Below are 13,961 nucleotides of genomic sequence, written 5' to 3' on the forward strand. Positions count from 1 at the left end.
CTGTGACTTACTAACATACCCTAGGGGAGGTCCTTACATGTGTGGGTTATGCTTATGGTTTGGTCACACTCTGGTCAGGTCCTGTTGTTGTGGAGATTTGAGGAACAGTATTTCAAACCTGTCCCTCATGGCCAGTGTTGTAAACATATCCATGGACTTTGAGACAATGGACAGTGACTAGGGGGCTTGACTGAAATCAGAGCACTCTGATGAGTCTGGTAAACAGTATTGGATTTGAATCATATCTGATCTCTTATTTCAGTGGAGGTGTTAGATAACTGTAGAACAGGAGTGGAGGACTGGTGAGAAGAATCGAGAAGGGGGTGGATGGAGAGGGGCTTTTTTAGGCTCTGGTTGAGAGAATGGAAGGGAAGGAAAGGGACACGTATGTGTTTAGGGGCTTTCTCATAGAGAGCGGACTCATGACTCCTGGCCGGGGTCCATTAGGATCAAGAACCAACCTGCTGGTCATATCCTGGATCTGTCGAGGGAGGGAGCACCAGGCAGCCTCTCATAAACCCAATAATTTCAATATAAACATCAACGACTCATTTAGGTTCCTCATTAGCTTGTTTTGCTTTCCTTTTTTTTCTTATACAAGCTCACCAAAAGGTTGATGATTAGAGAGCTGATGCTTAGCCCTACTGCTTGGAAATTGGATCATTCTTTATTTAAGCAATAAGACCCGTGGGGATGTGGTATATGGCCAATATACCGCGGCTAAGGGCTGTTCTAATGCACGACGCAACGTGGAGTGCTAGGATACAGCCTTTAGCCGTAGTATATTGGTCATGTATCACAAACCCCCGGGGTGCCTTTTTGCTATTACTAACTGGTTACCAATGTAATTAGAGCAGTAAAAATAAATGTTTTTTCATACCCATGTTATACGGTCTGAGATACCACAGCTTTCAGCCAATCAGCATTCAGGGCTCGAACCATCCAGTCAATGTGTTATAGGGTTCCAGTTTATTTCCCATAATCCAGAGCTTTAATGGTTATATAAGGTCAGTAAAGGATGTTTATACTGCACGTGGGGTTACTGGGTGACCCAGAAATGTCTACTTGCTGTATTTTGTGGTGCTAAGTGCCCCCCTACTCTTGTACTTGTGTGTTTTTTAAAGCTTGTTGCACCATTTTGTCTGTCCCCAGTGTTGTTTTTGGAGCTGGCTAGCCCTTCCCCTGTCCCTCAGCTCAGTGTTGTATTAGGGAACTGGTATGCCCTACCACCCCATCACCCTACCCCCACTGCTGATCATTCCTGGGACCCTGGCCCAGTCTTGTGACCCTCTGTTCTGAGTGGTGCCTGTGTTTTTCAGGGCCTGTGTGCCCCAGGGGACAGTAGACCCTGCTTATCTCTGCTGTGTTTGTAATGTCAGAGGGAGACCGGCTGGTTGATAAGGGGTGAAGCCTGTATCCGAGGCCAGCTCCGTCCCCATTGGCTGTCCCTTGGCCATGTCAATAGTGCTTTTGTTACTCCAACTGCACCTCTCTCTGTGGCTGATCACAAAACAGCCAGTGTGTTTTCTCTCACACTCATTCACAGACTCAACACAAGACAGAGACCACATAAACAACTCCCTTGTTTATAAACACCCAAGAGACTCCTTTGACCTGCAGGTGTGATATACACATTAAGATGAGAAGGGTGATGCTTTGATGTGCATCATGATGCTGAGGGTGGATCAGAGTGGGTATGATGGAGCAGGTGGCCCCTGTGTGCTTTTTCCCCCCCTTCTAGAACTGTTCAGGAACGGGGCCAGCCAGGCAGCAGAACAATGGGTGTAACCATGTCTATGGGCTTCACACCCTGTCCAGCAACACCACACTCATCATGGAAACCGATGGAAGCCTGTAGTTATGTGGCGTACGACTCTCTCGTTGGTTTTATGTTTGTTACGCTCAATAGATTTCCCCATCGTGTGATCTCACTGTTTATTCCCAGGCTGACCTATCCTCTTCTGGGACAGGTAGGAACCAGGCAGGACAGGCTGGGTGTATTGTTGGGATGGTGGACTCGGTGCACTGCGTGTGGGTGGGGGTGCAGCAGGGTATTCATCCAAGGCTGAGTGAAGAAAGGATAATGTGTCGCTTACCTGTGTCCTGTTTACTACGTGATGCCCATGATGAGAAGGATCCTCTTAAAGATGTGTGTGTACAATAAGTGCCGTGTACTACCAGCTGCAAAGGCGTTTACTTAAATATGTTTTGGCACAGTATATGATTTGTGTGTAAAGAAATACTAGCGGTTCCTCAAATGTACTGTATATGGCACAGAAACTATCATATGCCAAATATAATTACCAGTTTATAGTGAAGAGGTGCAACTATTTGTCTGTCCTTTCCTCACGCTCCATGATCCCTTTTTTACATTTTATTTAGCTTGTTTTGCCTCTTTCGGTCTCTGTCCGTATCGAAGGAAAAGAAAATGGGTTCAGTCAATAGTCCAGGCAGAGAGCTGTATCTCAGTCTCTGGCCTGTTCTAGATTGTTTTTATTTTCCTCAACCATCTTCCTTTTTAGAGTTTCAGACTTCCTGTAGAATGGCACCATTTCCTCTGCCTTGGGTTTGGCAGCTGGGTGTCTCTGGGTTTGTTTGTGAGTCTGAGCTGTTTGCAGTAGCACAGTTGACTGATTTGATTGTAAAAGGCCTCTAGTTGATTTAACAGGGAAATCGTCTTACCAGGGATCAGTATGTGATTAAATATACATTTTTCACCAGGCAGACTTTAGCTTTTAACTTTACCTTCACAAGCACTTAACCCTACATCTTCCATGTGAAAATCACTGGCTTGCGTGAAATATTAACTTTACATATGAGATGTTCTGTTTCGAGCTGTAGGGCCTCTCCCTCGTCTCTCTATAGGTTTCACGCTCACAGCCCCTTCTCCTTGGCTGGGTTTTGCTGAGTGAGATTGACGCAGATGAAATGCTACTGTAGGGAATGAGTGTTGGGCTATCGGGACTCAATTGGATGTAGTGAATTGTATTGAGCGTAGATGGCCAGCTCAGTTCTGTGTTTTATGACGTGAGGCATTTGTAGCTGTGACTGCTATTTTCTGACTACCACTCTTGCAAGTTCAAAATAAACCTAGGCTTCCTTCCTAAGGGCCTGAATGCATCTCTGTATCTAAGGAACTCATATCACTGCTGCTGACCAAACAAGACAACACTGATCAAACTAACAGGGCTTGACAAAACCACAATGCTCAGTAGAACTGTGGCTACCATTGACAATTACACTTCCTCCTGGGGAGAACAGTTAAAATGTATATTTGATTTGTGTGTAATAGGACTGAGCCTGTGTCTCTGTGTATTGAAGCTAAAATCTTTGCGCTTGAGGTTGCCTTACCTGAGGCTTCCTAACGTCACAGGGCCTGTGTCTCTCTGTGAGGGGCTGTTGTCCTGGCCCGAGTCCCCAGTGATTGGTGTGTGTTTAATCTAGTCTCAATCACTCCCTCTTCTTCTCCTATGAAAAAGGACCCTGTTTGGGGCCTGTGTGATGGTGATGTCACTAATGCTGCGACAAAACCCCCAGTGTGGTACGCCAATGCTCATTTACTCACAATGAACTCCGAGACACAGAGTTTATCTAGACGGGGAAATCTTCTCTCCATTCCTCTTTCTCTCTCTCTCTCGTCCCTGCACTACTATCTTCCTTGATACAAGTGCAACATGGTTGTAACTTTGTGCTGTGGCCAGGCACTTCTAGAGGAAGAGTGTGGGTGGTAGAGAACAGAGATAGTGGGCAGGCAGCAGTAATGTGTTTGCAGTCTGCACTGTGTCTCTGTTATCCCTTGATCTTCACTGGTCTTTTGTTTCCAGTGTGGAAATGGTGACACACAGTACCCTCGCTGCTTGACCTTGCACCACAGGAAGAGGGGGGGAATATGGAGGCATACAGAGGGTGCAGGAGTAGATGGAGGGTGTGGGAGGGCAGGCCTACAATACAGAAATAGTCTGACTGCCTTTTGACATTTAACATTTTGAGTTGCTGAATGCATTATGGCAGATGCATTATGACAAATTATGGCTTGTTGAAAGTTGGATAACCAAATGAATGTTGACATGTCAGAACATTTGAACTGATCTGTCAGATAATTAGACAACTTGCTGGTACTTTTAAACCAAAAACAACAAACTATTTGCATATCACTGTTCATGCAAAAGAGATACAAATAAAAATCTCTCCAAGGCATGAGATTAAATGTTTTCTTACATAATCTCTCCAAGAGCTCTCAGGGCTGGATTTACAGTATAATAAGATGCTTTGATGTGAAGAACTGGTATTTGTCCCAGGAGTGTGGAACCCCTGCAGCTTATTAGGGAATACAGTTTGAAAAATTGATTCATAAGGATAAGGTGCATAGACCTATCAAGGTTTCAAGAAATGTGTATTTGAGAAAAAAATAATGGCATAATTGAGTTCCCGTGAAAGAACAATGCCAATGGAAGCCGGGTTCAATTGTAAAAAAATGTCTGCTCTGCTCATTTTGATGTTTTCCTGCAGTGCCTGAGGACAAATTCCAAACTGGCTCCATTTTGTCTGTCACTGTGTAACTTCTAAAGACTTCCCTCTCTTGTCTCTGCAGGGAGTCCCTCCAGAGCTGTGTCCTCCATGTCCCTCTCCATGCGCCCGTCGCGCCGAATCCTTTCCAGATCCATCACTAGGAGCCAGTCCTTTGCTGGGGTCAACTCCTACGATAAGCCCTACAGGTGAGGACACTCCCTCTGAGGTCTAGTGTACATTACTGTTAAAAAGCATTCGGAAAGTATTCAGACCCCTTGAATTTTCCACATTTTGTTACGTTATAGCCTTATTCTAAAATTGATTAAATAGTTCTTTCATCATCAATCTACAAACACTACTCCATAATGACGAAGCAATAAACTTAAATATTATATTTACATAAGTATTAAGACCCTTTACTTTGAAGCACCTTTGGCAGCGATTACAGCCTTGAGTTTTCTTGGGTATGACGCTACAAGCTGGGCACACCTGTATTTGGGGAGTTTCTCCCATTCTTCTCTACAGAGCCTCTCAAGATCTGTCAGGTTGGATGGGGAGCGTCGCTGCACAGCTATTTTCAGGTCTCTCCAAATATGTTAGTTCGGGTTCAAGTCCGGGTTCTGGCTGGGCCACTCAAGGACATTTAGACACCTTGTCCCGAAGCCACCCCTGCGTTGTCTTGGCTGTGTGCTTAGGGTCGTTGGACGGTGAACCTTTGCCCCAGTCTGAGGTCCAGAGCGCTCTGGAGCAGGTTTTCATCAAGGATGTCTCTATACTTTTCTCCGTTCATCTTTCCCTCGATCGTGACTAGTTTCCCAATCCCTGCCACTGAAAAACATCCCCACAACATGATGCTGCCACCACCATGCTTCATCGTAGGGATGGTGCCAGATTTCCTGCAGACGTGCCACTTAGCATTCAGGCCAAAGAGTTCAATCTTGGTTTCATCAGTCCAGAGAATCTTGTTTCTCATGGTCTGATAGCCTTTTGGCAAACTCAAGTGGGCTGTCATGTGCCTTTTACTGAGGAGTGGCTTCTGTCTGGCACTCTACCATAAAGCCCTGATTGGGTGTGTGCTTCAGAGATGGTTGTCCTTCTGGAAGGTTCTCCCATCTCCACAGAGGAACTCTGGAGCTCTGTCAGAGAGAGAATCGGGTTATTGGTCACCTCTTTGACCAAGGCCCTTCTCCCCCTATTGCTCAGTTTGGCCGGGCAGCCAGCTCTAGGAAGAGTATTGGTGGTTCCAAACTTCTTCCATTTAAGAATGATGGAGGCCACTGTTCTTGTGGACTTTAAATGCTGCAGACATTTTTTGGTACCCTTCTCCAGACCTGTGTCTTGGTTTTTGCTCTGACATGCACTGTCAACTGTGGGACATTTTTATATAGACAGGTGTGTGCCTTTCCAAATCATGTCCAATCATTTGAATTTACCACAGGTGGACTCCAAGTTGTAGAAACCTCTCAAGGATGATCAATGGAAACAGGATGCACCTGAGCTCAATTTCGAGTCTCATAGCAAAGGGTCTGAATACTTATGTAAATAAGGGATTTCTGTTTTTTATTTGTAATACATTTGCACACACAAAAAAATCATTTTTTCCCCTGTCATTATGTGGTATTGTGTGTAGATTGAGGAAAAACATTTATTAAATCCATTTTAGAATAAGTCTAACGTAACAAAATGTGGAAAAATGGAAGGGTTCTGAATCCTTTCCGAATTCAATGTGTGTGTCTATATCTTCGGAGTATACAAAACATTGAGAGCACTTGCTCTTTCCATGACAAATCACATTTTATTGGTCACATGCACATATTTAACAGATGTTATTGTGGTTGTAGCAAAATCCTAGCTCCAACAGTGCAGTAGTATCGAACAAGCAAAGCTTTGGTCTATCCAAAGGGATTTTCTTTATTCCCTGTCAGGTAGAATGGAGGAAAATCAAGGGCACTAGTTATTTATTAATGAAGGTCCATCTACTAGAAACCAGGTCAGAATATGAAAGGAAGGACAGAGAAGAGAATGGAGTGTGTATGCTTGAGTAACCTGCGCATGAGTTTGTGTCAGAGACCGAGAGCATCAGGAGATGGAGGAAGAGGAAATTTAGCCGTCTCTAGAAGTTAGAATTTAGCTGAAAAAATAGAGATATTAATTATGCTGTCTACAGTTGTAAGGAATGCATTAACATGAAATAGTAGTTACTATTCACGTGGTTATTAGTTTTATGTCTGGGTGAGGGAGTGAAAGGTGTGTTGAGTCTTATCAGATAATATCTTGCTTGAGTTTTTTCAAAGTTGAAGAGATTATGAGCAGGCTAGACAGACTAATGCATTTCTCTTCCGTAGCCCATTGACTGGCCTGTCGTCTGTCAAAGAGGAGTCTTGACTCACATTGATTACCTGTTGGATTTTATAAAGTGTAACTTATTATTTTAACTCAGAAAGTTATCATTACCCCTGACTGTGCAACTCTTTGCTTAATACAAGTTGCAATAAAATATGCTTTGGAAGCGTGTGTTGGAGATGGGATACTCCAACAGTGTCCTTGCTAGTGAGGAGACATCAACATGTCTTTGGCCTGTTCTGTATGAATGAGACTTATCTCCATATCATGTTTAAATTATTTAAATAACATTGATTCCATCAACTCACCAACAGTCACTGATTGCAGTGCTACATTTTCAGTCTTGCCATTAGTAAAAAGTATTGTGTTATGTTTTAGAAACCTATCAGTGGTCAGCACCCTGGGGGTCACCAGGAAGCCCTCCAGAGTCAGCAGGATGTTCACCCTCTCTGCTAAATCACCACCGCCCAAGGTGCCCCAGCCTGAGAGGCTAGACGAAGTCTATGAGGCTCTGAAGAGAGGCCTGCAGTGAGTGCGCGCACACACACACACACAGACACACACAGACAGAAAGCACTTTTTCACAATACGTTACTGTCATACATGCCTGCTCAGACATACGGGAAATTGACATGCCATGTACGTCTCAGGTCTTACCTGCAGGTGCACCAGATGGAGCTGGACAGCCTGAGCCAACAGATGAGGGAGTCCAAGAGGAACTCTCGCCTGGTAGGTACCACCAGAGCTTGAATCTGCCTTAAAATGGGTGTACGCTCACTTGATCTTGTAATGGGTTTTACTGGACAGTATAATAATGTGATCTTGTTCCTCTTCAGGGGTTTCTCTATGAGCTGGATAAGGTGAGTTTGACCCGGTCTTTTATTATTCACCCACTCCATTGCACATTAGCACACAGTAATCATATGTGCTTTCACCAAAACAATCAGACAGCAATCCATTGGTCCCAAATTACATTCTATCCATTATTTTACTTTGAGAATGAAGGCTAGCATAATTTTGAGTCCTTCTTGTGTTTCTTCCAACAGCAAGTAAAAGTGAATGAGAGGTTCATGCGACGACTTGAGTTCCATCTAAGCAAGGTGAGTCGTGTGTGTGTGTGTGTGTGTGTGTATGTGTGTGTGTGAGAGAAAGAAAATGGGGAAACAAGTGTGATTGGTAAATAAACTGTGTGCTTGTAGAAGTTATTTATCTTGGGTGTGTCAGATAGGAATAGATGTGAAAAGGTGTGTTAAAGTTATGTAAGCTACATACTGTATGTGAAATTAAACAAGTAATGTTAGGTTTTCATTTGATTACAACTGACCACTCAGTGTATGTCCGTAGCCACTCGCACACTACAGCAAGCCTAGCAGACAGACAGGGCCTCTAACAGTGATTATGTGGGTGAGTACCTGACAGGTCGCAGTCCAGGGGTAGGGTCCAGCAGCTCTCGGCTTAGTCACTGTACTTATGAGTGAGTGCTGCTTTCTACTTTTCAAAACCAGCCCTGTGTTTGCATTAGTGCAACTGAGCCTCATCACACATGCACACACAGTATGGCTGGGCGTGGTTAACTGGCAGGGGGTGGCCTCAGGCTAATCTCACATTCCTGGTTTGTTTTCTGAGCGTTTTAACCCTCCTGAGAGAGCAGGACACTGGCAAGGCTGCTAACCCGACACAGCTGCAGCAGCACAGGAACACCTCTGTCTTCTTCCTCCTCCTTATTTTCCTCCTCCTACCTGTTTGATGTTTGACTAGTTTGTGTTTTACAAGCGGGGTTTGCCTTTGGGAGCCTCTGACCTCCTAGCAGTCAAATGTCATAGCCCATCACCTGGATAAGGAGAGCAGAGTTTTTTATTTATTTATTTGAAAGTAAGCTTAAACACTTGTTGACCTGCCCTTCCTCTTCCTGGCGACTGAGTTAGGCTGATTGCCCCTCCAGAAGGAAACGCCATTGATTCGTTTTTATTCTGAAGGTTCCTTGAGATGTCTGTTGCCGTTATAATCATTGGCCAGTACAGAGAATTAAGTAAAACCACAAGTCCAATTCCCTTTCTCCATCCATGGTTAATTTAGGAAAGGGGCAAGTTTAGCTAGCTAGCTAGCTAGCCACCGGAGGACAACAACACAACGAGATGCAACAATTCAAGTTGATTCTGTCATTGACGTATGCTCTCAATGCGATTTGATAGGAGTGACTCAACTGGCTTCCCTTGATACTTCTTTGGTGCACCAGGATTTGGTTTCTTCATTTAGGGAATGGGCAAACCAACCCTGCTGGGTGTCTGCAGTCATATCTTGTTAAATATGGGAATTTTCCGATAGTCGTTTCACCTACAATGCATTCGTTAAGTATTCAGACCCTTTGACTTTTTCCACATTTTGTGACGTTACAGCCTTATTCTAAAATGTATTAAAATATTTGTTCCTCATCAATCTACACACAATACCCCATAATGACTCTAGTTTCTCTTCATTACGCACAAGCCTTTCGCCTTTTACTAAAGACTTCCAGGGAGAGGAACACGGATTAATTCAACGTATTTTTGGTAAGGTGGCAGGTAGCCTAGCGGTTAGAGGCAAGTCAGTAACTGGAGGGTTGCCCGTTTGAGTCCCAGGTCCGACAGGTAAAATTGGGCAGGAAGTGAGCTGGCGAGTGGATGGTTGCTGGTATCATATCCTAGATGCCATTGTGCCCTTAAGCAAGGCGCTTAACCCCCCACAACAACATCTCCCCGGGCGCCCAGCGTGGCAGCCTCCTGCACCTGTCCAAAACCTTTATGTATGTGTCTTTAAGAGGGTCCACCTCCGCCTCAGTCCTGTCCACCTCCGCCTCTTTCAAAATGTTCTAATAGAAATGGGGTGTGCCTTTGCTTCATTGTGTCATTCTGGGCATGCGCGCTGTGAATGACGTAGCTAGTTTGTTAGCTATGCTAGACACTGTAACTAGCCAGTAACTCCTCCAGTAAGTGATGATGCCATTTCACAGGATTTGTTTTTGGACGGAAGCTGTAGAGATCGGTAAGAAATGGCATTTCAGTAGCCAAATATCTTATTCATCAAATGTTTTGTTTTTACGCATTAAATTACCTGGTATGATGGTGTATTGATCAGTTACAGTTTAACGTTGTTATTTTTGTGTTTTTGCCCAAATTTCGGTTGGACCTTGTGTGCAATTGACCAAAAGTTATCTTACCCTAGATTGAGCAGAACTGAAATTTAGATTATGGCAAAGTGGGGAGGGGTTTGGAAGTTGGAACTCATTTACTGCATTTCTACACAATTTTGTAACTCTAAAATGCTATTTGAAGAATAGCAAAAATAAACAAATGTCCCCAGACATGAATTATGTCTGCAATATTAGGTTTAAAGGGCTGTGAAAGTGTATGTAAAATGTCAACCACTGCGTAACCTCATAGATTGCGGAACATCATGAATAATTTACTTGTGGAACGGCACATACAGTTCAACGTGAAATAGATGCTTAATACACGCTATCAAGTCACAACAATGCCGATATCAATGTGAAAGTAACCATAAAAAAAACAGCTGGTCGCGAGGCTTACAAGGCAGAGTTCAAATGTTGACATCAAATTCAAAGCAATCCGTGCACTTCCTAAACAGCTGACCATCACGGGCGATATTCTCCACATGGTCCTAAAGCCAGCTAACCAATGCATTAAACAGCCGTTGCATTTTAATCGGGATTGGAATTATTTTTGTCTACTTTTTTGTAGCCTACTTTAAAATGTTTGGTCTTGAGCTAGAGTGTGTAGAGGTCAGGGGCAGTCATAGAGTGTAGTTTATTCCAGGTTTACCTCTTTCTCCTACCTTTGAGGGGTTTTGCAACGACTTTCGTTCGACCTCTAATCATAATTGAGGATTTTGCATCCTGAGAACACCCCAAACTCTTTGATTAGGTCCAGAAGTGCAGGAATGGAATTGCACAAGTCTGTAAGAAACAAATTACATCGTCTGCATAAAGGGCAATTCGATGTTCCGTCTGATCTATTCTAATACCTGAAATATTGGGGTGGGACCTAACAGCTATGGCTAGAGGCTCACAGGAGAGGAGAAAGAGGGCAGCCCTACCTAGAACCCCTGCAGATGTTAAAAAGTTTAGATACCGTATTAGTAGTAAGGATCTCTGCAGTGGGATTTGTGTATAGTATATTTATCCATTTACTAAAGCTCTCACCACAACCAAAAACGAGTTAACACTTCAAAGAGGTAGGGCCACTGAATCCTGTCAAAGGCCTTCTCTGTGTCCAACGACAGGATCGCCGTGTCTGACGACTGGGCAGAAGACCATTTTCGTAAGATTTCAAAAACATCTCCAGGAGTGGAGTGTACAGTTTTTGTTCTTAAATCTCTTGTAGATGTCAACGGGCGGCAGCACATCTGGGCCAGACGCCCTCCCTCCCTCATTCTATCAATTGCATTGGAAATTTCCTCCACAGTCAGCTCAGCATTAAGAATATCCTTAGATTGGAGTTTCCCAATATTTCAGATGAATCTATGTAAAAAGCTATTCTGGGTATCAGTTTCAAGAGGATATTCTGATGCATATAATTTTTTATCAAATTATTTAAAGGTATTGTTTAGCTCCCGAGGTTCTACCGCCTCAGCTCCCTCTGCATCCTGAAATTAATTGATTGCTCTCTCTGCTTGCTGCTGTTTGATTTGCCAGGCCAACAGCTTCCCAGCCTTTTCACCCTGGTCATAATATGATTGGTTTAGTCTCAATAAGCTGGCTGCAGCTCTACCCGCAGAAATTCTGTGATATTGAGCCATGAGCAAGAGCAACTACTTGTGTGCACCTGTGGAATTATTTCTCCAGAGTTTTAATTTTGGTTTCAAGTAATTTCATTTTTTGACTTGGAGCTGGGAAATGTATAATTTGACCCCTTATGAAAGCTTTAAAGGTTTCCCATCTAGTACAAGCTGAGGTCTGTGTTGTATTAATTGAAAAGTATAGGTCAATTTGTCTGTCTAATGTATTCTATAAAACTTGTATCTTGCAGCCATTTAGGTTAGAAGAGCCATTTAGGTGGGTCACCTACAAAATTAGAATTGGAATATATAAGAGATGCTGGAGCATGGTCAGAGATGACAATGCTATCATAAAAGCAATCTTACATTTTAGAGAGTAACGCTGCTGAGGAAAAAAAAAAAAAAATGATTCGGAAATAGGTCTGGTGCGTGCTAGAGTAACAGGAATGTCGCCAGATAATAGATGTGATTCTTACAAAAAAATATGATCTTCGCCTGAAGTTGTTTTAATATACTTATTACCTGTTTTTATTTTGCCGATTTTATTTAATTCCCTACAGTTCCAGGATGTAAATTTAACCTTAAGCTCTCTTGGGTATGTGGGACGTGACCGTCCCACCTGCGGGACACACTATTCAACAGCCAGTGAAATAGCAGGACGCCAAATTCAAAACAACAAAAATCTCATAATTCAAATTTCTCACACATACAAGTATTTTACACCATTTTAAAGATAATCTTCTCATTAATAATCCAACCTCATTGTCCGATTTCAAAAATGCTTTATGGCGAAAGCATAGCATTAGATTATGTTAGGACATCACCTTGACAAGAAAAACCACAGCCATTTTCCAAGCAAGGAGAGGCATCACAAAAACCAGAAATACAGCTAAAATTAATCACTAACCTTTGATGATCTTCATCAGATGGCACTCATAGGACTTCATGTTACCCAATACATGTATGTTTTGCTCGATAAAGTTCATATTTATATCCAAAAACCCCATTTTACATTGCCGTGTAATGTTCAGAAATGTTTTGCCTCCCAAAACTCCCGGTGAATGAGCACATCAATTTACAGAAATACTCATCATAAACGTTGATAAAATATTAAACTGTAATTCAAAGAATTATAGATACACTTCTCCTTAATGCAACCGCTGTGTCAGATTTTAAAAAAACTTTACAGCGAAAGCACACTTTGCAATAATCTGAGTACAGCGTTCAGACAAGGAACCAAACCCGCCATTTTGTGGAGTCAATAAAACTCCGAAATAATATTATAAATATTCACTTACCTTTGAGGATCTTAACTTCTTGGGGCTATGTGGGACGCAAGCGTGCCACCCGTGGCGCACCCTATCAACAGCAGGTGCATTTCAAGAGCGGCAAATTTGAAACCAAATAAATGTCAAAATTCAAATTTCTCAAACATACAACTAACTTACACCCTTTGAAAGATAAACATCTCCTTAATCTAACCACGTTGTCCGATTTCAAAAAGGTTTTACGGCGAAAGCATAAAGTTAGGTTATGTTAGGAGAGTACATTGACAATAGCTGTGTGTAATGTATTGTCAATTCAAAGACAGGCGTCACCAAAACCATAAAATCAGCTAAAATTATGCACTAACCTTTTACAATCTCCATCAGATGACACTCCTAGGACATTATGTTAGACAATGCATGCATTTTTAGTTCTATCAAGTTCATATTTATATCCAAAAACAGCGTTTTACTATGGCGTTGATGTTCAGGAAATCGTTTCCCTCCAATAACCGGCAGTCAAGTCATGACAACAAAATAATTAATTAATATTAGAAAACATTGGTAAAATATTATATTGTCATTCAAAGAATTATAGATTTACATCTCTTGAACGCAATCGACTTGCCAGATTTAAAAATAACCTTACTGGGAAATCACACTTTGCAATAATCTGAGCACTGCACCCAGAAAAATACGCTTTGCGATACAGACTAACCGCCATGTTGGAGAGATCTAAAATCGAAAATACTATGTAAATAATCCGTTACCTTTTGATTGTCTTCATCAGATGTCACTTCCAGGAATCCCAGGTCCATAACGAATGTAGTTTTGTTCAAAAAAGCTCATCATTTATGTCCAAAAAGCTCCGTGATGTTAGCACATGATCTAAGCCAGCCGGACTTCACTTCACTTCACGAACGGAAAAAATATATTTACGTTCGTTCAAACATGTCAAACGTTGTATCGCATAAATCATTAGTGCCTTTTTTTAACCAGAACATGAATAAAATTCAAGGCGGACGATTGCGTTCTCTTTTAAACCGTATTGGAACGAGAGTACCCAACATG

General features: G+C 42.5%; 1 protein-coding gene and 1 non-coding gene across 6 annotated transcripts in view; both read left to right on the forward strand.

Moving 5' to 3' along the window:
* Window positions 1-13,961, forward strand: part of LOC115196804 (rho family-interacting cell polarization regulator 1) — a 105,348-nt gene that overhangs the window by 32,966 nt on the left and 58,421 nt on the right. For 2 of the 5 annotated variants that reach the window (XM_029757720.1, XM_029757719.1), the window contains exons 2-6: window positions 4,592-4,715; window positions 7,231-7,380; window positions 7,503-7,581; window positions 7,689-7,712; window positions 7,899-7,952. In XM_029757720.1, the coding sequence (XP_029613580.1) occupies window positions 4,618-4,715; window positions 7,231-7,380; window positions 7,503-7,581; window positions 7,689-7,712; window positions 7,899-7,952 (405 nt within the window). In that variant the 5' untranslated portion in view covers window positions 4,592-4,617. Of the gene's footprint in view, window positions 1-1,562; window positions 1,621-1,653; window positions 1,691-1,755; window positions 1,971-4,591; window positions 4,716-7,230; window positions 7,381-7,502; window positions 7,582-7,688; window positions 7,713-7,898; window positions 7,953-13,961 lie in introns of those variants that run through there. The other 3 variants (XM_029757723.1, XM_029757718.1, XM_029757722.1) reach the window with 3 other exon arrangements.
* On the forward strand, window positions 9,310-9,421 carry LOC115197833 (U5 spliceosomal RNA). The gene has a single exon (XR_003879074.1). It is a non-coding gene; the product is annotated as a U5 spliceosomal RNA (small nuclear RNA).

The sequence above is a fragment of the Salmo trutta genome, chromosome 7 (assembly GCF_901001165.1).
Source record: "Salmo trutta chromosome 7, fSalTru1.1, whole genome shotgun sequence".
In the NCBI taxonomy this organism is placed as follows: Eukaryota; Metazoa; Chordata; class Actinopteri; order Salmoniformes; family Salmonidae; genus Salmo; species Salmo trutta.